The sequence below is a fragment of the Neopsephotus bourkii genome, unplaced genomic scaffold (assembly GCF_033783945.1).
Source record: "Neopsephotus bourkii isolate Nb327-2 ecotype Australia unplaced genomic scaffold, CSIRO-AGI_Nbou_v1 NB_1120, whole genome shotgun sequence".
Classification (NCBI taxonomy): Eukaryota; Metazoa; Chordata; class Aves; order Psittaciformes; family Psittacidae; genus Neopsephotus; species Neopsephotus bourkii.
In genome coordinates, this window is record NW_026901606.1 from 1701942 (window position 1) to 1725664 (window position 23723).

The window sequence follows — 23723 nt, forward strand, 5'->3', positions numbered from 1 at the left end:
AGTGTAGTTTTTCTATGAGTTTAATCACCTCTACAAGAAATTAGATTCTGCTTTCTGCTAGATTTTTGCTAAAAGTATGCATAGTTTTGCAGACAGCATTCAGGTATTTTGTTAGTCAGATTTCAAGACTATAATATAACAAAATTCAAATATTACAGAATATCAGAAAACAACACAAGTCATATAGATCAGATACTTTTAATTTCTATGGCATTCTTCAAAGGACTCATTATAGCCATATGGAATACCTCTTGGCAACACAGAACTGGAAAAAACCCTTTGCAACAGAGTTCTTAGCTTACTTAACTACAATGAAAAACACTCAGGAAACTGATAGGCCTTAATGACAAAAATAAAATTAGCTTCTTGAACTGTTAACAAGCACAAGATCAATTTCTTAAACCTGAAGAGTTAAAAGTTAAGAAGTCTTGCTAGTTTGAGAGGATATTTGGACTATGGAGAATTTTGTCTGATGAAAATATGTGCACACAGTGGACATGGTGGAAGAAAACAAGGGTTATTATACGAAGCACTAACTTCAAGGCTATCCAGCAAGATGTTGAATAAATCACAGTCAAGGGCAGTTATAGATAAAAGCAGCCAGTTCTTCTAAATGCTCAAAGATGTTACAACCTTCCACCAAATCTGTACCGAGGTTTAGTACTACACTAAAGAAAAATACTGCTCAGAACATACAGTTCTTCAATACTAGATCAAGAGAGCTGCTCAGTTTGTACTTCTGCAATTTGTATTCCCTCCACAAAATCAATCAGTTCAGACATCTCAAAAAGGTGATCTCTAGTAAAACAGTCCTGGCACCCACCAGTAACAGCCATCTTGAAAAATGTCAGGAACAGCAGTAGATTAGAAATAAGGTAATTAGAAAGCACAAGAAACACACACACATTTCTTATACATTAGGACAATGATAACTCCCCGTTTTCTGAGAGCAGAAAAATCAACCATTTTAAATACAGGCTATTCTAAAATAATGCTTGGGACAAGTTACAGCTTGAAGAACTGAGCTTTTAATTGGCTTTCTGTTATGAGGAAGTCATCACCATATTAATGGCAAACAGCAGCAGCTGACCCAGACATGGCTACCAAAGATCTTGTTAAAACCAAAGCAAAACTGGATAATGATAAACCCAAGGAAATTTATGCAGATATAGCTGTAAGTAGTTTTGTTTGATGTATTTTATTCTTGCATTATCACTGTACCCAAGATGCAAGAAGACATGATCAAACACTGGCTTAGACTCTATGAACATCTATAAAATAAAACAATAATGCAACAAAGCATTACAGAAAGTTACTTCATTTGGGAAAAAAAATAAATAAATCCAATAACCCAAAGTCATTAATGTCCTTACTACTGAGGTAGCCAATCATACAAGACAGCAACACTAAGTTATAGGAAATAATTTATAAAGCAAAGCCACAGACTAGCAGTGATGTTTTCACTTAGTCTCTCAAAACAAATGTACTGCTTTGGCTGATATTAAGGCAAAGACAACAGATTCTCCTCCAAGAAATAAAGTTTAAGAGGTCTTTTGTAAGTGATACTAGTATAAAGTAAACCAGGGTTATCAATTAAGACAAAATAAATCAGTTTATGATCTATTTTACTAAATAACCAACAGTATTTAAAAGCAGCCCACAAGTGCCCTAGCAGAAGGGGGTAAAAACTGAAGGAGTACTAAACACCCAAATCAAAATAACCAGAAACAGGAAATTGTTCATTTGTACCTTCAAAAAAGATACAGGCCAGACATCCACAGCATCAACTCTCCTAACACTTATCAGTCTGAAAATTTCTGTCCCTTCTCTGATTATCAGTTTTTAACAGTATTTTTCTGGCACAAGTACAGACGAATTCTTTAGGACTTATTCATCCCCTAATAGCACCAGCTTGAAAAGCTTCCTTCTCTATGGGCAGGTCTGTCACTGATAGCAGATGCTTGTGATCTAAAACCTAATGGAACTGGATTTCCAAGTTAGCAATTCAATCAATATCCCACAATGGAAGTCCTTAATAATTTTTAAAAGGTTAATATATAACAGCACATTTTCCAGGGAAAAAAACCAACCACATAGCCTAAGAACAGTCTAAAACTTTATGGATACAAAAGCCCACAGAATACCTGAAGGGGAGAGGTTATCTTGCTGTTCAAGGTTGATGGCTTACTGTGAGATTCTTTGAAGCTTTCTGGTGTTGCAAGCTGGCTAACTGAGGCAGAGATGTTTGGCGTTACGGAAGTCTTAGTGAGAGACTGCTGCTGCATTTGGTCGTGCTGTGGTGTCAACCTGAGTTTCTGGAGAAGATCAACACTTGTATGGGATGTATTTGAGGCAGTTCCTGTATTCGCTGACGGCAAGGGTGCTGTAAGCTGACTTTGGCCAGCCATTAGATTTTGTGGACCATGGTTCACTTCAGATGGCAGCTGATTCACTAGTGGAGATATCTGCTTGGCAGCTTGCTGCATAACTTGAATTATATTGTTGTTTTGTTTGAGGCCAGGAAGTATCTGAGCAGGAGCAGCTTCCACTGTTGAGGCTGAATTAAGAATAGGGCTTAAACGAACTGAATAGCTTGAAACATTTTTTATATCAGGCTGGGGACCTGAAGCTGGAGGTATTCGCATAGGTGTTAAACATTCTTGCTGATTCAAGGGATTGGCACTGGTTTTAACGCTTGGACTTTCAGATTTCCCTAATGATTGCTGTATTGCTGTCGACTGGTCAAAAGAAAAAGGCAAGAACATATTGTGCTGCTCTCTGGCAGAGGCATCAGTCTGCAACTTCTCCATTCTCTCTGGATTGGGATACAGAGCTACAGGCTGTTCCTTTGATACAGAGGTTCCAAACAGTTCCTCCAAAGTCAGATGCTTTTGTCTTGGCTAGAAAGAGAAAAAAAGAAGTTTTCAGTTTAGGAACATACATAACACTGTGCATCTCACACTGTCTGTTACAATTTCAATAGAACTATGAAAGACAACTAGGTCAAATGCATTTAAAATACAGTTTGGATATCAAGTGTGCTCTATTTACATGGATTCTGAAATCCATTTCATTTACAAGGAACATCCTGTCTATGTAAGGTTTTTCTCTTACAGCCCTCTATGGATTCACTGTGCACGAGAAGTAAAGAAGGGGAAAGGCCACAGATTCTGTCATTAAGATGGCACCCACCATCATCTATCAGCCCTAACTACACAGGCCCTTGGGGGCAGTGGGGAAGAAGAACATACGTGTTGAACAAAATCCACATGAAATTTATAGAGCTGGAAATAACTAAATGGCCTAAAAGATGGCAAAGGAACAGAGAAACCTGAAAGCACACAGCTCATCTAGCAACACATGCCTAGACAGTTCTCACCATTTTCATTAACATGGCAACAGATGTTGCACTAGGTAAAAGAATGTGTATTAACCTGAACACATGTATATGTATCTCCTTGAAAAGTGTTTATATATACACAGTGTTACATCTAACAGCCCTTTAGTATCTCCCCAAAATATACATCTAGCCTATACTGACACAGTTAAAAAAAAAATCTAATTTTAAGGATATAATCTTAATACTTCGCTGAGAATATTTTAAAATGTGTTTCACTAGAAAAAAAAAACTATTAACACCCTTCATCTCAAAATTTCCCTTTAATTTTCCCTTTTCTTCTTTTAAAAGGTTGCACAGGAACAGAAGTTATGTAAAACAGCTGGACTAAAATACAACATTCTGTTCAGAAGATGGAATGGCCTGCAGCACAATTCCAGGGCATTCTGATGGTATGTCTAAACAAAGATGCTGTTTTACAATGACAACTACTGCACCATGACATTGCTATGCTAGCTCTAGTTTTACTAGATCAGAGCAGTAAAGGTATGGCAGTACAGGTTGCATGCAAGTAGCTTAGCAAAAAAACCCTTGAGCTTGAAATCACATTGACTTCTGCCCAGGTTACTAATCTATACTGTCATTGCTGTTCCTCATTTTTACCTAGCCTAAAGTCAGGCCAACTTCATTTTGCAGCTGAGACATTCTGTAGTTTATAATCCTTGATAATGATAAGATTCTTCACAGAATGTTGCTCTTTTTTCCACTGATCTTACGGTTCTGGAGACCTGTCCTTCAACTGTAAAGATTCCATTAAAAGAAAAAAAACAACACTATTCCATCTCATTCCATACTCAGCTTTTCACTTCAATATGAGAAATCTATCTTTCTAAAAATCTAAAATCTAAATCTACCTTTCCTTTATTACCAGTAATTGCAAGAATCAAGTAATAAACAGAAATGTCTACCATGCTCTGATCCAAGTCAAACTAGCCCCTTACATGGATACAGTCTCAAACATGAAACTAATTTCCAGCCTGAAGTATAAAATACTTCTTTTGCCTGCCCCATCTTTAGCTGAGGTGTCCTTTGAGTGTATCATCAGGTCAGTGTGTTATGAAGACCCTTTCAGCTATGGCTGCAAAAAGGCAACACAATCAGTTTATTTGATAGGAGCAGAGTGCTGGTCAGAGGGCTTCTCCAGAAATCATTTCAGATAGATGGAAACACAAAGTAACAGAGCTGGCAGTTCATGATGTTCTGTTTCAGTTTTGCTGATTGCTGGCACAAAAACCATCTCATGATACAACCAGTTTTCATTTTGAACTGCCAAGTACAAACTTGAGATTATCACAGAAGAGACACTAATTTTTTATTTCCAGATCTGTGATATCTTTAGCATGAGATTAAGTTAGTCATTCAACATGCAAGTGGGACACTTTGAGTGCAGGAGTCTGGGAATCTTGCAGTACTTATCTACAAATGCTATTATTTAATTTCACCGGTCACTTGTTTCAATTAGATGAAAAACCGTATTTTTACAGTTGTCCTGTAACAGTTGTTACTGTTTTTCCAGTAGTCCTCCAGTTGTTCATGTTATTAAAAATACGACTAAGATCAAACACATTTGCAATTTATTTGAACCCAGCTAACTAGCTTAAAAAAATTATTAGTTATGTTACCAATTAAATTTTACCAATATCTCTGCAGCTATTATTTTAATTAGGTCAACAGAATTAAAAATATTCCATTTTACGTGTTCTATAAATTTACTCTTTCCCTTTTAACTACCTGAGAGCAATTTCTCTTTCCAGTTTTTCCTTTACTAGTTATTTGATTTCTGTTCTGCAACTCCATGTGCTGTCAGGTGGGGCACTTCAGCTGATTGCTTTCTGTCTACATGGAGTGACCCAAAAGAAAGCATCTTAAATCAAAGACTCAGGTGACCCTGCTGCAGGTCTCCAGAGCAGGCATGCAGTAAACTGAGCTGGCTGTCAGGGCTCAGTCTCTCACACTGATCCAAGAGCAGAGGTGCTGCTGAGGGGGTAGAGGGGACTGTGACAGCAAATAACCCCCAGCAAACTCCCCACCCCTTATTTTAATCCATTAACTGTTACTACCTCATTCCCTAAAACAGATTCCTGCTGCCCACACCCTCACCATAAACTATGCTAGAAATTACCATAGAATCATAGAATAGTTAGGGTTGGAAAGGACCTTAAGATCATCGAGTTCCAACCCCCCTGTCATGGGCAGGGACATCTCAGCCTAAACTGTATTACCCAAGGCCTTGTCCAACCTGGCCTTGAACACTGCCAGGGATGGAGCATTCACAACCTCCCTGAGAAACCTATTCCAGTGCCTTACCACCCTAACGGGAAAGAATTTCCTCCTTATATCCAATCTAAACTTCCCCTGTTTAAGTTTTAACTCATTACCCCTTGTCCTACCACTACAGTCCCTAATGAAGAGTCCATCCCCAGCATCCCTACATGCCCCCTTCAGATACTGGAAGGCTGCTATGAGGTCTCCACGCAGCCTTCTCTTCTCCAGGCTGAACAGCCCCAACTTTCTCAGCCTATCTTCATATGGGAGGTGCTCCAGTCCCCTGATCATCCTCATGGCCCTCCTCTGGACTTGTTCCAACAGTTCCATGCCCTTTTTACGTTGAGGACACCAGAACTGCACACAATACTCCAAGTGAGGTCTCACGAGAGCAGAATAAAGGGGCAGGATCACCTCCTTCGACCTGCTGGTCACACTCCTTTTGATGCAGCCCAGGATACTGTTGGCTTTCTGGGCTGTGAGCACACACTGAAGCTGGCTCGTTCATTTTCTCATCGACCAGCACCCCCAAGTCCTTCTCCGCAGGGCTGCTCTGAATCTCGTCTGCCCAGCCTGTAGCTGTGCCTGGGATTGCTATTACTACCACAGAGTAAGTATTTCGTTTACAATACTGTATGTGAGGTTGCACATATTTTTCATAGGGCATTTTTCAGACACAGGGGTTTATTACATCAGAAACAGTAAACTATGGCAGGCCTTGCAGCTTACTGAAGAGGAGTTCATTTCCAGAGAACCACTACTGACCTACCTGTGCCCACTGGGTGTCACTGTAGGCAGGGCCAAGATACTTGCATGTTGCAGAAAATTTGGTTATTGCATAAGGTGTTTTTTCCTACATTTATCTCTAAGAAGTCGTGTATGAAGCTACAGCTTCCTTGTGCAGAAATGCTTCCTAGAAAATGGAGCCAGATACTGAACTTGAATCATCACTGCCACTCCAGCAATGACACCAAGTGTTTTTTAAACAAGTTTCCCATGGTTGATAAACAACATTTACCTGAAGCAGAGGTTTTTTCACTAGCATTTTTACTGTGGTTTACACTTTAATTACAGTAGTAACACCAAGCTTTAGAATTTGTAGACATTTGGATACATGCTAATTCAACATGTTCTCTCTAGCACTTATACTGAAACAATTCTCAACATCATATTACTACAATTTGAGCAACATATCTCCCCAACACCCCTCAGGTTTTTTATTAATTTATTTTTTTTAACAGTATTTCCGTTCGTGCAGAGGAAGGAATATACTGTCAGAAAGTTCTTAATATAGGAAAAAACCCTCAAAACAACATTATTCCCCTGCCACTAACAAAACAACAAACTCCAAAGCTAACCAACACACACTTTCTCCACAATCCAAGTGTGCAGGAATCAGCCAAGCCAACTGATCCCACTACCAAACTCATATAAGCAAAGGTTCAATGCAAGCTACAGAAGCGTGGGAGAAGACAGATAAACACACTTTCAGTTACACCAGTGAGAATTTGGTGCTGCCATGACTGAAGCTATTTCTTGGTTAACAAGTCACTGTTGATTTAAGTTAACAGGACTGCAGCTTTGAAGGCAGCAGAGACAAACCTTATGTCTCGGATGTGAGAAAACAGGGCTTAAGTTCATGTGTAAAAGATTGCAATTGATGCCACGTTCAGTTCAATAATGTAGCAGAGAACTTTTTCTTGTCTCCTGGCTCTGCAAGTGATCCTGCACATCACCGTGGACTGACTTCTCCCAGAATCCAAGTTAGCCCATATAAACTCGGATATTCACAGTAATGTGACAGAACCTTATATTTTTAAATGCTAACTCAAAAAGACAGAATTCAGGATACTAACAGCCTCCAAACACATTAGTTTATCTTTTATAAATTAAAAGTAAAATAAAAAAGCACCTTTTTATGGCTGGATGGCACTTACCTGCTCTTGCACTTGTATTGATGTTTTCTGTTCTGAAGGCTCTGTGCTTTCTGGCTTTGGCGGATTTGCATTTTGTTGCATTGCAGAACTTGATACAATACTTAAATCATTATTCTGATTCTGTGGGTTAAAAAAAGAAAAAAAAAAGGAAAAAAAAGTGAAAACATCAACAGAAATACATAGAATCATAGAATAGTTAGGGTTGGAAAGGACCTTAAGATCATCCAGTTCCAACCCCCCCTCTGCCATGGGCATGGACACCTCACACTAAACCATACCACCCAAGGCTCTGTCCAACCTGGCCTTGAACACTGCCAGGGATGGAGCATTCACAACTTCCTTGGGCAACCCATTCCAGTGCCTCACCACCCTCACACTAAAGAATTTCCTCCTTATATCCAATCTGAGCTTTCCTCGTTTAAGTTTTAACCCATTACCCCTTGTCCTATCACTACAGTCCCTAACGAAGAGTCCCTCCCCAACACCCTTACAGTCCCCCCCCAGCACCCTTACAGTCCCCCTTTCAGATACTGCAAGGCTGCTATGAGATCTCCACGTAGCCTTCTCTTCTCCAGGCTGAACAGCCCCAACTTTCTCAGCCTATCTTCATGACTTTAAATCCACATTTATCCTCTACTGCAATCCTGTTCACATGACACTTTGAAATACAGAGATCAGTACTCTGTACATAGCCTGTAAGACACTGCAGAATTCATGAATTTTAGGAAACAAAGATTATACAAAGACATCCACCATTTAGTATGTGGTCATAAAGCTTTCACTTTATATTATAAAAGAAAAAAATTGACAACTGGTGTCATACTTCCTTGGCCAAGAAGGAAAACAATATACAAAAGGCAGCCTTTTCTACATCCTGTATCTGCAGTATCTGCTAATGAGGAAGTTTGCTACACTTCATTAATTCAAGAACCCCAACTAGAAACAGCTTAACAGAAAAAATCCTTTCAGAAATCATCCTGAGTGGCTGGGCAAAGAGCTTGTCACCAACTTAATTCCACAGGCTGTAATTAACCATGCACATGTATTTTCAGAAGGTGCTAATTTGATTTTCTGTGAACAAGGTGAAACCAGACAAGAGCTACATTGTAACAAACAGTATGTTTACAGATCAAGTTGACTTTCATCTTTAATAAATATACACATAAACAAGCACAGAAATTGTATTATGGTTTCAAACACCAGTGAAAACACCCAAACTATAGAACTGTCAAGCTTTCAATAGGTAAACTACAGCTTATGCACCTGATACAGCTGAACATTAGCATAAAACACCATGATTGCTCTGGTTGCTTACAGCAACAAAATATGAACTAAACTTTTACCAACAAGTTAAAAACCAAACTGAATTTTATTACTCTTTTGTTTTCAGTTTCTAATTGAAAACAATAAATACAAAATTCAAGACTACGTGTTGTGATTTAGAGACAGGGATGAGAAGCAACTTCATCTTTCTGGTTTTTAGTGTCACTGAGTTGAAGGTCTAAGCCCTTTGTGCCTGAACTGTCAGATGCCTTGTGGTCACACACACACAAAACAACAAAAAAAAACACCCCAAAACCCCCAAAACCAAACAAGCATAGTTTTCTTTTCACTAGAGGAGGCGCTGCAGTATGTTTCTGTGCTCATTCTGAAACACATTCACAAAACACTACACTATAAAAAGCATTCATTCACCTCTTTTAAAAAAAAAGTAAATCCAGAATTCATTCATTTTCACATATGGACTTGATGTAGTGAGTACTTGACGGATTAAGCTGTTTTGGAACCCTAGATTAAATCACTCAGACCTTCACAAATCTCTTTCACTCTCTGTGCCCCTTTCTCATGCTGACATTCTGCCAATCACATGTGGGCTGCAGACAAGGATTACTGTATGATCCATCTGGAACGTACCAGGCAGATAAATACTTTCTACTCCTAAATACAAATTCATGCATAATTACTGACTGCTATAAAACAGTAATAAAAAAATTAAGACAGGAAAGGTCTCTCAAAGCCATCTTCAAAGCAAGTTGGTTACTTCACATTGACATACTGTGGCTACAAGGAATTCCAAAATTGATGTGCCAGAGGTTTGTTGCTAAAGCTGAGGTGATTGACAGAACATTCCTCCAAAGAAATCTGCTTGAAATATGACCAACATCATGCAATCCTGTTTATCTGGCAACTTCTACATAACTACAGTCATAGGCCATGGGATTACATTGGAACAGATTCAGTTTACACAAAAAGAAAATTAAGTAATTATTCTAGTTTCACTAATGTCCTAAAGCATCAAGAAACAAACACCCACCAAATGAAGACCAAGACACAAACCCCCCAGTTATACAGCAGCTCTACTGTAGTCCATGCCCTGCAGATTTCCCTACTGTATTACACCACAAAATCTGTATACCATTGCCTGTTTTATCTGTATTTGTGTACTGAGATTCAGACATTATACTTAGGAACTGTATTTCTAGCAAAAGCTTTTCAGTGCTCTTACACAGAAAAGACCTGGGAACTGGGAGAGGAGAAGCAGGAATAGCTCAAGTCATTTTTAAGAACCATCTGTTGGAAACGTGTGTTATCCAATACAAAGACGGAGGAAGGCTTCACCACAACCTAAGAGGGCACTACCAAAACAGGGAGTTCCTGTGGTGTGTGGTTTTTTCTTCCCCAAAAGCCTCCAACTATTTCAAACCTATCACAATTGATACAACACAAAGATGAGTCATTCAGGTTTTGATGCTTCCTCCTGTGCCCTTACAAAAGCTGCTCCTTCCACAATGCTGGCCTTTGTACATAGACACTTTCTCCCTGAACAGCACTGATGCTCAGAGAATCAAAAGCACTTGGTTTTGTTTTGGTTGACTTTTTTTTTTTTTTAATTCTGTATTTAAAGCATTGAAAACAACATCATTGATTTTCAGAAGCTACTATCTAGCCCAGGTCACACACACTGTATGGTTTGTCACATTTACCTGCCCTCAACCTACATCAGAAAGTGGTAAATTAAACTGGTTCATGGAAGGCTTAATCCACACATTTCTTCTTTTCTCCTTTGACAATCTAGAATCCTACAAAGACTCAAACCTCAAGTACTCAAAGGAACTCTGCTGCACAAGAGACTTCTGTAAGGAATCAAGTACTACACTTGTGCCAACTCTTCTCCCACCAGAACAGACACCAAACCCCACATCACAGTTCTGCAACATCATACTCACACATTTTGTTATTGCACATTCTTGTACTATTATACTCAGGGAGAGGCATGTTCAGAATCCTTGTTTCCTTTTTTCCTCCCTCATATTGCCCTTATATTTGTCCTGGATGTACGAATTTGGTCCTCAAGACTACACATGGTAGCTCTTTCCTAAGAGAAGTAATACTCTCCATTACGTATATCTGTGAATTTAGCACTAACTAAAGATACCAGACTCCTCCTTCTGAAGTCAATTAATTCATTAAAATAGCAGACACAGAGCAGAGAAGCAGTCAACTGGGGAACAAAAGGACAGCAGAACAGTATTGTTATACTTCATGTACAGCTATTAAAAATATGCTTACCAGAGTCTACAAATACACTGAATGAATGTATCTCTGATTTCTAATACTAGAAGATGTCTTTTGAGACTAAGAAGAGAGACACACTGTTGGGTACATTGGTTTTTTCTATTCCCAGAAACAAAATTTGGATCACATGATAGACATTCAACCTATCTTGCCTGAAATCAGAGACTCTTTCCTAGTATAGTGTACTTGAAGGAGGGAACAAGACATCCATCTTAAAAGAAGGCTACTGAAATAAGAACAGAGAATACCTGCTCCCTAAACAAAACACAGCTGATATGTTAAAAACTAGTCTCCAGATAGGCTTAATAATTCATACAAGTCCCACACTGGTTTACAACATGAATTTTTCCCCATACCATCCCTTCTCTCTAAGTCATTCTATATCAGTGCTTGTGTCACAGGCAGGGGATAGTTCACAAAGTTTCTGGGCTTCTGTTACATTATTCAACTTGCCAAAACATTTTAGTGTGCAGCTCAATGAATGCTCTCCATTATGGCATGAATCACAGCAGATCTCCTCCAGTGACATGCAGTATGCAGGAAAAAATGAAAACCCAAGTTGTCATCTTGCAATTCCTTATTTTAAATGTTTCGTATAGTGGCTGACAAAAGCAGAGGTGGTCAGTGGTACTGAACATCTGCAGTGTCACAGATACCTAATCTTTCATGTTTTGACAACAAACTCACAGAACAAAACAGTAGATGAGTACTGACATGAAGCAGCCCACACAGCTGTTTTCAGAAAGCATTTTGTTGTGTCTGCATCTCCAGATATGTTTTTAAAATTGTATTTCTCCCCCACACTCCAAAAATGGGGCAGTTCAAACATCACAACATGCAGGCTCATTAAATTAGGGATAAGGTTCATTACTTTGCAACCTTGTGTAAGAGTGTGTTTCATAGGACAAGAGAGATTTATTCTCTATCATTTTGCTCTCAGAAATCACAGGGAACACTACTGCAGTGCACTTCACATGATGTCCTAAGCCCCTTATTCAGAAGCAGAAGCAGTGGTTTTAGCTGTTCTTAAGGTTAGGGGAAAAGAAAGAAAAGGGGGGGAATAAGACATTTCCTTACTCGTTCATATTCATCCTTGGCTTTACTAAGCATTTCCAGGATGTCAATGGGCTTGTTTTCATTGCAGCCATTGGTTCTGGTAGGACTTTTTCTGTCCTGGGAAACTCGTTGTGATCTCTGAGCTTCTTGTTGTACCACTCTGTAACAGCAAAGAAGAAACACAATTTCAGAATTTTACCTCGAATTAACATCTTGGAAAAAGCAGTAAAGAAAAATGTACTCCCAGCTTATTAACACATTTTGTTCTGCCTGAATAAAAGTCTAACACATAGTTGTCCAAAGTTACACAGGTTTTCATTTGCTACAAGGTTTATACAAGTCGTCAAATGGTCTGCACGATTTATCTCCAATGCAGACAGTACTGGTCTGTCTCTCACAGTTTGCCTACAGTAAATACTGCTTCTGTGAAACTGTCATGTTCAGACATTTTCACAATAAAATATGTGGACATCCAATCATGCAATATACAAAGAGTACATGTATTATACCACAGACTTACTTCTCAACTTGATTTTTTCCATATTTAGACAAGTCAAGCCATGTTATTCAACAAAATCAATTACAACACAGTTCTGATTCAGGACAAGGCCTACCATTATACAACACCACAAAGACAGTGGTAAAGAAGAGAGCTGGCTCACACCAGATGTCTCTGGAGCCAGCCAGCAAGGAGGCTTAAAGCACATCAACCCTTACTACCACACTTAAGGCTCTGGGAAGAACAACAAACCATTTTCTTCTTTAACTGTTGTCATTCAAATTACCTGCGGGTCTACAACACATGCTTTCCTCTGGCCTTCGGTGCCTACAGTTCATTCACCATTTCTGCTCCACCCCTACCTGCCTCAAGTATCAAACCCCTTCAATTTAAAAGATGGTTGAGACATGCAAGAAGATGTGTACCTGGTACATTTCCCTAATAAAAGTAAAGGCAGCATATACTTCTACTCCTAATCCATTTGCAATTCACAAGATATACACAGTTGTGCATGCACTAAAGCTTATCCTCTTGAAATAAACGCACACCAGCCTGTAATCCCTTCTTTTTTTAAGCCTGCATTAATGAAATATGTTAAGAAAAAACAAGCACTGCAAACAGGGCAGAGCTCTCGAGCTGGCACTTCAGACTTCTCAAGCTGTGGAACTAATGGCTGATGGGGGAGCCAAAAGGTGCCATCACAACAATCACAGAAAGTGCCAATCATTCCAGCCTCCAGTTTCTTTGGGTCAGTTCAGATTCAGGACAAACTGTAGATTTGGGAGAGTGTAATTAGATATTTATAGGCACCTCTATGTTGCCATTTCTGGGGAAAAAAAAAAAAAAAAAGTTCAAGTTTTGGAAGTTTCTTTTCAGTTTTCTAGCAACCAAACCTCTTCACATCACTAGAGTTTAGCTATGTTTATTTGAAGAAGGGTTGGATTTGGCTTCTAGTAATTCAACCCTTCCTCAAAATTACTTTGAAAAATTTAAATCATACCAGCTTCTCATTATTAGCACAGCTTCTTCTGTCTGTAAGCAAGCATTCACCTGCAAATGGTAACTCAGAACAGGCAGGCCAATCTACACTGTCTAACAATTTCTACGAACTGCAGTATGTGTTCGTTTGGATGCAGCAGCTAAACACTGTACAAATGTTTCTATGGTGACACCCTGAGAGAACATTTTGTTCCAGCACCCCACGCCATCATACAGCCCTGACTTAGGACCTGTCTAAACTCAACTCCAAAACTAGGGGTGAGAAAGAGCAAGGTGAGAGAATACCCAAATACTTTGCTGAGGTTTTAAGTGTCGGCATAATTGTATCAGGAAAATAAATACTCCAGTTAAAGGTAAAATTGTTTTTTTAAGAACAGATTATCCTCTCATGCAGACAAAGTGTCTAATAGCTCTTCCTCCATCTTCTGTCTGGTGCAGGTTACAGTCAGATGGTGGTGATGGGGTAAATGTGTAACACTAAACCTCCAAAACTCCCTGCAGTACTGTCCCACTTTTAGCTTGCTGCCTGGATCGCAGAAGCCAGTTTGGGTCTGACTCTTGAAACACAGTAAAACAAGCCTGTAAACCAACCTATAAACCCCACTATGAATTTACACATCAGAATGCAATAGTTTCACAAAGATTTGAAAACCCTGGTTTCTGTCCTACTGCATCTAGAATGCTCATCCCTCAAACAATTACCTTGATCCAATTTAATTCCTTTTGAAGTCAGGAGTTTGATGACTCCCATTATACTTTTTAATTTTGGAAAATTCTTGATTTTTTTTTTTGTAAGAAAAAAAGTTCTGTAAATCCAAACCTTTGCTGGGGAAAAAGTCAACTAATGTAAATCTGTACACTGAGCATGCTCTCTTCACAATCCAGGATTAAATCTTTTTTAAGCAAGGCCTGCTGTTTCCTTCCATTATATCAGGCAGTGGAAGAGGCACACACTCCTCCAGGGATACAGTCACTGCTGTGACCATTTGTGTAAGAATATATGCAGTTACAGCATTGAAAATATACCTGGCACAACCTCGCTGAAGAGAGTGGGGTGGGCAGAGTGGGAGAAAGAGAGAGAGAATGTGAGAACTGAAGTCTGTGATTGCAAAGCCTACGAACATTAACTTACTTTTCCTTTGAAAGATAAGCCACCAAAATATAAGTGGATGGTCTGCAATCTTGTTAACTCAGTCTGGCACAATAAGGACAAGTTAAGCTGCAGGAAAAAAAGAGTACAAATCTCCTTCAAGCCTTATATGGTTGTGTTTTTGAAGCTCAGAGGTACAATAAAGGCAGTACTCTTTCCTATCAGTAATAAAACCCCCATCTAAACAAAAGGGCAAAAATCCATTTTTTCCACCTAAGACAAAATTATGGAACAAAATTAATGCTCTTGGAAGACAATGTAAATATTTATTTCAAAACATACTGAACTAAGCCTGATGGAGCCTGCTACCAAGTGCTGAAATGAAGCTTTTCTTCTCTAAGATTCCATTTTATTCTATTAAGAGTATATTTTAAGTTTTCTGAAACACATCTTTCATCCCAGGATGAAATTCCTGCAATTTCAGCCTCCCTCGCACAGAAGCAACAAAAGCATCAGCATTTTTACCTTTCTTCTGACTGCCTCTACACATCTTGGGGGAGAAAAAGCTTGATGTTTGTGGAAACAGATGTCAGCAAAATCGTATCAATCCACTTTTCAGCAAGTTTCTAACAGCAGCCTCAGAAGTGCAGCTTTTCCATCCTACAGCAGTGTGCAACTAGAACATCTTCATTTCATTTTCCCCAATATGAACCTTTAGATACTCAGAAGCTATAACATGTATGGCACCAAACAAAGTGTGATTTCATCCTACAGTGCTCTTTCAACAAATACAAGGAAATAGACTTACTCTAAATACCTTTCTGAGTACAGAAATAGCCTCTGCCAACACTTTTGTTACCCCCAAATCCATACACAACTTTAAAGGAAAAAAGAAATAGAACTATTGAGACACTCAGTGATCCAATAATGATGACGACTTTATGAAAAAAGTGCTCAGATAATGAAAGACCTACTGCTAGCACTTACACTAGCTAAAGTCACTTAATATCTCTTTTAACCAAGTTAATAGCAGCAAGACTAAAAATCATACTAAAGTGAGGTCCCAGCCAGCTCAATAAAATGTAACTGTCTGTATTTGGTCAATATCCAGTGTACACTTTTGATTTCTCTAGATCCACTTGCATAAGTTTGAAATGACAAAGCTCAATGCATGTTCCCCAAGGTCTGCTTGATACATGAGCTCCAATTTCAGTTTCAAAGATACTTGTAATCCACAGTCATTCCAACACCTAGCATAAAAAGTTCTAACATTTGAAAAATGCATTTCAGCTTTTTAACCTTCCAAAGTAATTTGTAATCTCAAACTTTCTAGGGGACTGAGATGCTACAGTCACAAGAGCATATGAATATCTACAACATCAATGGGAGTGAAGCAGTAACACTACTTTTGGCACTTCTGCCTCTGTGTCAATAAAGCTGCAACACAGGTATCAGGAACCCAAGAAAAGGCAGGCTACAGTAGCTTGCAAAGGAGATGACAAAAAATCTTAGATTATTCCCAGACTGACTTTAAATGACCCTGCTGGGTTACAGTTATTTTCAGAATATTACAGAATGCAGCAAAAAGGTGAGATGTGCTTTATGGACTGCTGTGCCCATGGCTAGACTGATCTGTTACCTGTTACACTTTTAAAGATCCCTGAAGCATCTCTAGCCCATGATTCATGCTATAGGGACCAGGTTTAATAGCAAATGAACTCAAGTTTTGCCACACGACACTTCCATCTGCACTGCAGTTGTACATGACATAATAAGAACATGGTAGAGTTCAAAGAGTTCAGCTTTTTCTGTCACTTCAAACATTAATTGTTGTCTTAAAAGATGCATTAAAAGAAGAAAGCCATGGCCATCTGATGCTCTGCTTATACAAAGGAGAGGCAACAGACATTTTCTTCATTTTGGTAACAATTTCCAAGAGTCAGTTTCACACAATTGTTTTCAATTAACCCTTAAAATCAATCCCAGTATTTGGAAAAGCCAAATAAGAGCAAGAAGTTAAACACAGCTGGGAGGGGAGGAGAAAGAAGTGGGAAATAGGAACTGTATAGGCTTATAAGGAGGAGAGAAAAAAAACAAGAATTTAGAAAAATAATTTTATATCAAATATCAAAATCCATAATTTGTGTTGCCTTACATGGCTTCTGTGAGGAAAAAACAACCCAAAGCAAAAATCCCAGACCAAGAAATTCTGCTTAAGTATATGGAAACTAGTCAAAGTGTTAGCCTGCTTTCAAGTTTTGTCTGTCCTCAGGATGTCCCAACTTGCAAGACACAACATGCTGATTAAGTCATGCAATAGAAAAGAAAGTTCAGGAAAGTGAAAAGGAAAGTTCAGGAAAAATTATGAAGAAAAGCACGGGAGAGAACAAAGAATGACAAGATATTCTATGTAGTACATTTGCATTTTGCAGTTTTGCATCTTTCCTACTGTAACTATCAAACAATTCAAGCTCCTTCCTTCTGTAAGGACACTGAAGATTTGTTGAAGTTAATTCTCATCCATTTCTATTAGTAAAACATCTTGGCTTAATCTGCAAGGCAGCTCCCCTGAAAGAGCAGAAAGGTGCAAGAACAGCCTCCAGTCACAGCATTTCAAAGACTTTATGCCACATCATCAACTCAACCAGTTCCACCCTCCTCTGACCTCTGCTGTTCTCCAGGCTTAAGCACTCCAGCTGTGCAACCATCTACAGTAAAGATACACTACCTACACTGCTGCAGCAACAACAGCTTCAAGCTAACATACCCAAGTTACTGCAAATACAGTCTTTTAAAGTTTCTTTAAATTGAGACCATTTCAGAAGTTTTCCTGCTGCATGGTATCTCTAAGAGCCCTTGGAACTACAAAATAAGAGCAAGTGACACGGCAGCTTCACAAACCAACTTTATCTCCAGAGGGGAAGGAAAGGGAAAAATCGAACAATCCAGTAATTAGCAGGAGGGTCCTATTATTTCGTAGTTTTCCTTATTCTCACAACATTGCTTTAACTCTGTAGGATTCCACCTACTTCCCCCACTATTCTCCAACACTTCACTTGTGTCAGAAATAGTAACTAACCCTTAAAATCAAAACACCCCTCAAATCCAAACAAAAACAAGCCCATCACCAAATAAACCACAAAACTAAAAAAAACCAAAACACTGGCCATCATTTGATTACACTTTCTGCAGAGTCATCTTTTGCCATCATCCCCATACAAAATAAAATCAACAGTGGTCACACCTGCTTTCACTAGAGAATGCAAACTAAGGCTTAAACTGATTTTTTTACCCCTTAACTAAAACTTCTAAGGCTGTAGTTTTTATCAAAACCCCAGTATTTTGATTACTAAAAACCCTGTTACCATACTAGTTAAGGAATGAGGAAAAAAAACCAAACATGTTCACTAGGTTCACTTTTTTCTGTATTGCATAAAAGAATTACAGAATAAGACCACGGTACTTACTTAGCCATGAGTTTTGCTATTCGATGACAGTCATTCTTGTTGTAAAACCAGATACTGTAAATTGACACTTGAAGATAAAAAAAAAAAAGTGCAAATGTAAGACAGAGGTTTAAGAAAAAAAATAAATCAGTAGGAAACCCCTTAGATCTGCAACATATGAATTACCATCAGTTTCCATTCGGTATTCTGTGTGACTGACCAGTATTTATAAAGTAATCAGAAATTGCGCATGTGCAAACACAAATCCAATTCAGTCAGTTTAAATACAAAAACTACAAAATGTTGATACTGTTTGTAACTAAAAGTGACAGGAAAATTAAGTTTGAACTATCAGATTCTTCTGTGACCTTCTGTTTGGAACTACTGACTTTACCATTTAAACTAGGCTAAAGAATATCCTGTCTAATGTTTAAGCACTCATTTTTAGATTTATCTATATTTTGAACAAAAATGTTAAAGTTGGAATTACAGTATGATAGTTTAGACAGAGGCTTTCTGGTAGTTTCCCTTCCAAATTATTTTTGTAAATAAGTACCTGTATAGTCAAAAGTCTCAAAGCCCACTCAAAATCATTTCAAGCCATGGCAAAGGCAGCAATTATTTACCAAACTTTTTTCCTAGACATTCTAGTTATCCTAGACTTACTGTGTTGGACCAAAACCCTCAAACAGTCATGCCCACGCTTAATTTCTATAGCGACATCCTAAGTCAAACTGAAGTTCTACTTCACTTTTTTATTAACAACTGTATTCATCTGGGTGTTTGTTTCAGGTTACAGCTTAAGCAACAGACAACAAAGCTTTTCAAGTCACAGACAGAAATCAATACAGTACAATTTAAGGAACTTTCATCTTACAAAAGATGAAACAATTAAAAAAGCATTTCAAACATGTAGCCAATGCTTAAGAAATATTTATTAATATTTACAGTTCGATATAACTGAATTGTCTACTGGATAGAAACATGAAAATGTTTCTAATATGATCTACTTCTGTAGTCATGTAACATACTTCAGCACTGAAGAAAAGCTCTTTCCCTTCCATGACTTCATTATCAGACAAACTGCCAAGAGAAGAGAGCTTCTTCAAAAGCGTACTTGCTGAAGAAATGAAGATAAGGAACCTATAATGATATCTTCACAGGACAAATGATAAAAGTCACACTCAATTACGCCAGAAACAGGCCTACACAAGACCAGAAGTAGATTAAAATCTCAGTTTGGTATACAGACTATCAGGCTTTTTTCCACTTTGTATTACTGGCAAGCAATCGGAGTCATGGCAAAACATTAAGAGTACTACAAAGATGTACAGCAGATTATGAACAAGTAAACTTGGGCATTAACTTAGATATGGTCCAAAGGGCTGGAATGTTTACCTTCCTCTTTTTAAAAGAGGAATTATCAGTTCCCTTGCCTTAGAAGTATGTGTCTCCCAACCCCATTACTGTATTTGACATACTTTATGCATGCATGCAATTTTAGCTATGAACGTCCTTATTTAAAGGAGAGCTGGTACTTACCAATTTTTATGTATATACGTGATCTTTCTACTATACCCAGCAAATCTTCAGCTGAATAAGTCTAATGGCATATCTTTCTACTGCAGCTCTTCTAAGAGTTTCATCCAACAAAGCAATAAATTATGTGGCTCATTTTTTCAATTTAGTTCAGCACTTTTTATCCAGTTTTTCTACACTGAATGCTGGGCAGCATCTTTAGTAGTCAAGTAGAAGCAGTTTGTAATCATCATCATCAATATCTTTCAGTTGGATTCACATACATTTTAACACACAAGATGTAATGAGTAATCCATACCACATCAAATCAGACTTTATAAAATGAAGTCATCAGTTACCTTCATCTACACTCTTCTCTGACATATGCAATTTTTATTAGAAACACTAACCCACAAATATTTATCTAAACAAAACACTCAATTTCTCTCCAAGCTCGACCAGGTAGATCATTAAAACTTGTTTGAAACTCCTATGGGAAAACAGAGATTTTGAGAAAACAAAAGCATTATGGAGGTCCTCCTGCTCAAACCTAACAGCTGGGTGACACCAAAAGGAAGGTCTTGGTCTCTTCAGCACCAAGCTCCCATTGCTCCCACAGGCAGTCACCTTACTGTACCAATATTGCCCAGACATCGCATCTGAATTAAGTCGGGATAGCAAAAAGCAACAGTGAGGTGGCGTCCTCACTCTGTGGGAATATAAAATGAATTTTTATCCCAAAGATGTACTTTCACTTCAGTTTGCATTTTAACTGAGCAGAAAAAAGCGGTGTCACCATCCCACAAATTTGCCATTAACACATCCTATCCCAGTTCACCCCTCTCCCTCATGTCAACTGGATACATTTTAGTCCAGAATAGTTCCTTGATACTATTTGTGCCTCTAGTTCACAAACATGCCACCTAGCACAAGAGAGAGAATAGAAACAAGAAGCTGGGGGCAGCACAGTAAAACAAAACTATTAAAATGTTCATGAAACTGTAGTCAGAGAACACCAGGCCAGGCGTTGGGACTCATCAGCACTGCTAGTTTCAGCAATTTCAGACACTACCACTCTCTTGCCTTAGGCAGTTCAGCCATTTGTGCACACAGGGCTTCATCTCATTCAAAAAGATGACATTTAAGTTACCTTAACTAGCTGGAAGAGGTGACAGAAGAGACAGAAGTTTTATTTTACAGTTCCAATTTAGATCTGCTATTCAATGAAAAGTAACAACTGGAAGGGGAGGACAAATAACAGCCTTTCAAGCTGTCGCTAGAAAGAAAGGACTCAATTTGAAACCCATCCTACAGGAAATCATCTATAAAGAAAAGCATGTATACACATGATTCACATATGGTATATGCATCATTTTACACTTCAAATAAGAGTTTAAGACAAAAGCACATAAAGCAATCTCAAAGCTCATGGTTCTTCTAACAGCAAGGTTAGCTGAAATGTCACCTCTCCTCAATCTGCTCTAATATCATCTTCACTGAGATTCCTCATTCACCATTCAGATTCTCCTCAATTTAAATATTAGCCTGCCACATATATTTATAAATCACTAGAATTAATAATAAAGCAGCCCCTCCCTTTCTTACTGTTTTGAATATCTAAGGGCATCTCACAAATACAGTTCACAGCACAGTCCCACAAGCAGTTGCACTGGAGTAATTCAGCAGGTGGCAAGCAAGACCAGGAATCCTTTAACAAATGCCACCTGATGAAGTACAGTGTGAAAAAAAGAGTGATTACTACTTTGCTACACCAAACCAGAGTGGAAATCCCCTTCCAGTTGGAGTGCCATCTTTCAGATTAAAGTATTTTTAGAACTTAACAGCTTTCAATGGTTCCTCCCCCCCACAGCTTTCATTGCCGCTTCTGCTGTAGAGGTATCAAGAATAGGTTCCCTTCTTATCGCAGCCTGAACCACTGGGTTAATGCATTTGCTGGAGTGCCATTCCACTTCAGCAAGCACAGAGATATGTTATACTTAATGCATTGCCAGCTGGGAACAGAGATGATAACGAGAGGCTTTACTTACCAGGAAAGATGCCCTGGTTTGAAACCACTCAGGAGCTTTTTCAAATAATTTTAATTGACATTATGGAACTCTTCTTGCTTTTGATATTCTGAATATAACTTTGGGTAATTAATACTAATACAACAAGCCCAGGAGACAGCACTTTGTAATCTAGCTTACAGCCTAAACATACAAACCTTTCCAAAATCCATCATTTTTTATTTACTAACTCTTACCCTTGAACACAAATAAGAAGCGAGAGAAAAAAAAAAACAACCCACACCAAACAAGGGCTATTTATTTTAATACCCAAGTTCTACACTTGGCATCTGTCTTTTCAGCACCATGGAAATCAATCTGCCTGACCTTGCAAGTGAACTAGCTTGGACTGAAAAGCCTTTTCAGCAAGACCAACACTACCGATACAGCAGAAAAGTTATAAGTGAGAAAGACTTAGCGGAATACTTCTTGCAGACTTTAAGAGGTAAGTTGACCATTGCTTAAAACGTCAACTAATTTTCCACTATCATTAATCACACTATCAACTATTGTCTTGAAACTCCCATATTACAGGTCTGAACTTTCAGAGTGGTCTATTATTACTTTTACTGGCAGAACCGTATATACTTTTTTCTTTAATCAGAGTTTAGTGGACTTCATAAAACACAGAGGAAAGGGAATAAGCCTAGAATCATTTAAAAAAATGGCCAGTAAGATTCAGTGCTTCATGAATAAATATTCTAAAGAATGTGCATGTGTCCAGGGGGAAAGTTATACAAGGATCACAGGGACCCAGCAACACACATTCCAGATTAAGGAATAATAAACAGCACATTAAGTATGAAGTATAATCTAAAGAAAATATAAAATCTACCTTTTAAGATGAATTCTAAATCAGAAAAGAATGTTACATTAAGCAAAACAATTTCTTTTCATTTTGGCAATTTATGTGTTAACATTTAGAGATATTTGCTTTCTTCAGTTCTTTCTAACAATGAAAAGTAGAACACCATTTTTTCCTATTTATCACTGTAACTGGTATAATGTCTCAGAGCTTCTCAGTCACACCCCAGACCATGTGCTTTAAGATCTGATGTAATGAACAATGAGAAAATGGCCTAAGTTTTCAGGCAGCATTATATGCAACTTTTAAAGTAGATACAGCCTTTCTCAAAGACTTGGGGTTAGGTATTCTTTTGGGGCTTGAAACATATATGTAGCCAGAATGATTCTGAGGAAAAAAAATATTAAAAAAACATGGATTTAAGGAATATTTCCCTATTAATGGTTAAAATACTGAAAAGGGGGGAAAAACACCTCTATGTGTCTAACATCTAACCAGAACAATGAGTAACAAATAGACCCAAATGTCTTCCATTCCACTAAGTGAACACAACAAAGACTTAAGAAAGCCACTGTATTGCTTGGTCTATTCTCCTTCCAGAACACCCATGAGACTCCTTCATATCCCACTTTGCAAAAACAGGGGGATAAAGGATCTCATGTCTACAGCTTAACAAAAGTTTGTTCTGATATGCAAACCAAAGATTACACTGCATATTAAAAATAAGTATTTGAACAAATAAAACTATAACATAATTATAAAACCTACAAAAAATATGATCTTGCATGATCATATTTACCATGCAAAAATAGTATTTATATACTGCTTGCAAAGCTCCTCACATACCTTGTCAGAAGCTCTGCACAGACTGGAGTATGTTACATGATATACTCAGAACAGATCTCATGCTATTCAAGACAGAAATGCCAGAGGTCCAATCTGGTAAATATAACATATAATTATATATATTTATATATATATATGGTAAATAACAGATAAATATAACCTCATCCTTACTATCTTAAGTCAAGACAGAATCCCAGAGCAAAGTTTTTATAAAACAGTAGTA

General features: G+C 38.1%; 1 protein-coding gene across 4 annotated transcripts in view; it reads right to left on the reverse strand.

Moving 5' to 3' along the window:
• The window catches only part of DCP1A (decapping mRNA 1A), a 38805-nt gene that overhangs the window by 7756 nt on the left and 7326 nt on the right, over nt 1-23723 (reverse strand). For all 4 annotated transcript variants that reach the window (XM_061362348.1, XM_061362346.1, XM_061362345.1 and 1 more), the window contains 4 exons: nt 18287-18353; nt 12253-12391; nt 7600-7719; nt 2145-2900 (listed from right to left, as the gene is read on the reverse strand). In XM_061362348.1, the coding sequence (XP_061218332.1) occupies nt 2145-2900; nt 7600-7719; nt 12253-12391; nt 18287-18353 (1082 nt within the window). The remainder of the gene's footprint in view (nt 1-2144; nt 2901-7599; nt 7720-12252; nt 12392-18286; nt 18354-23723) is intronic.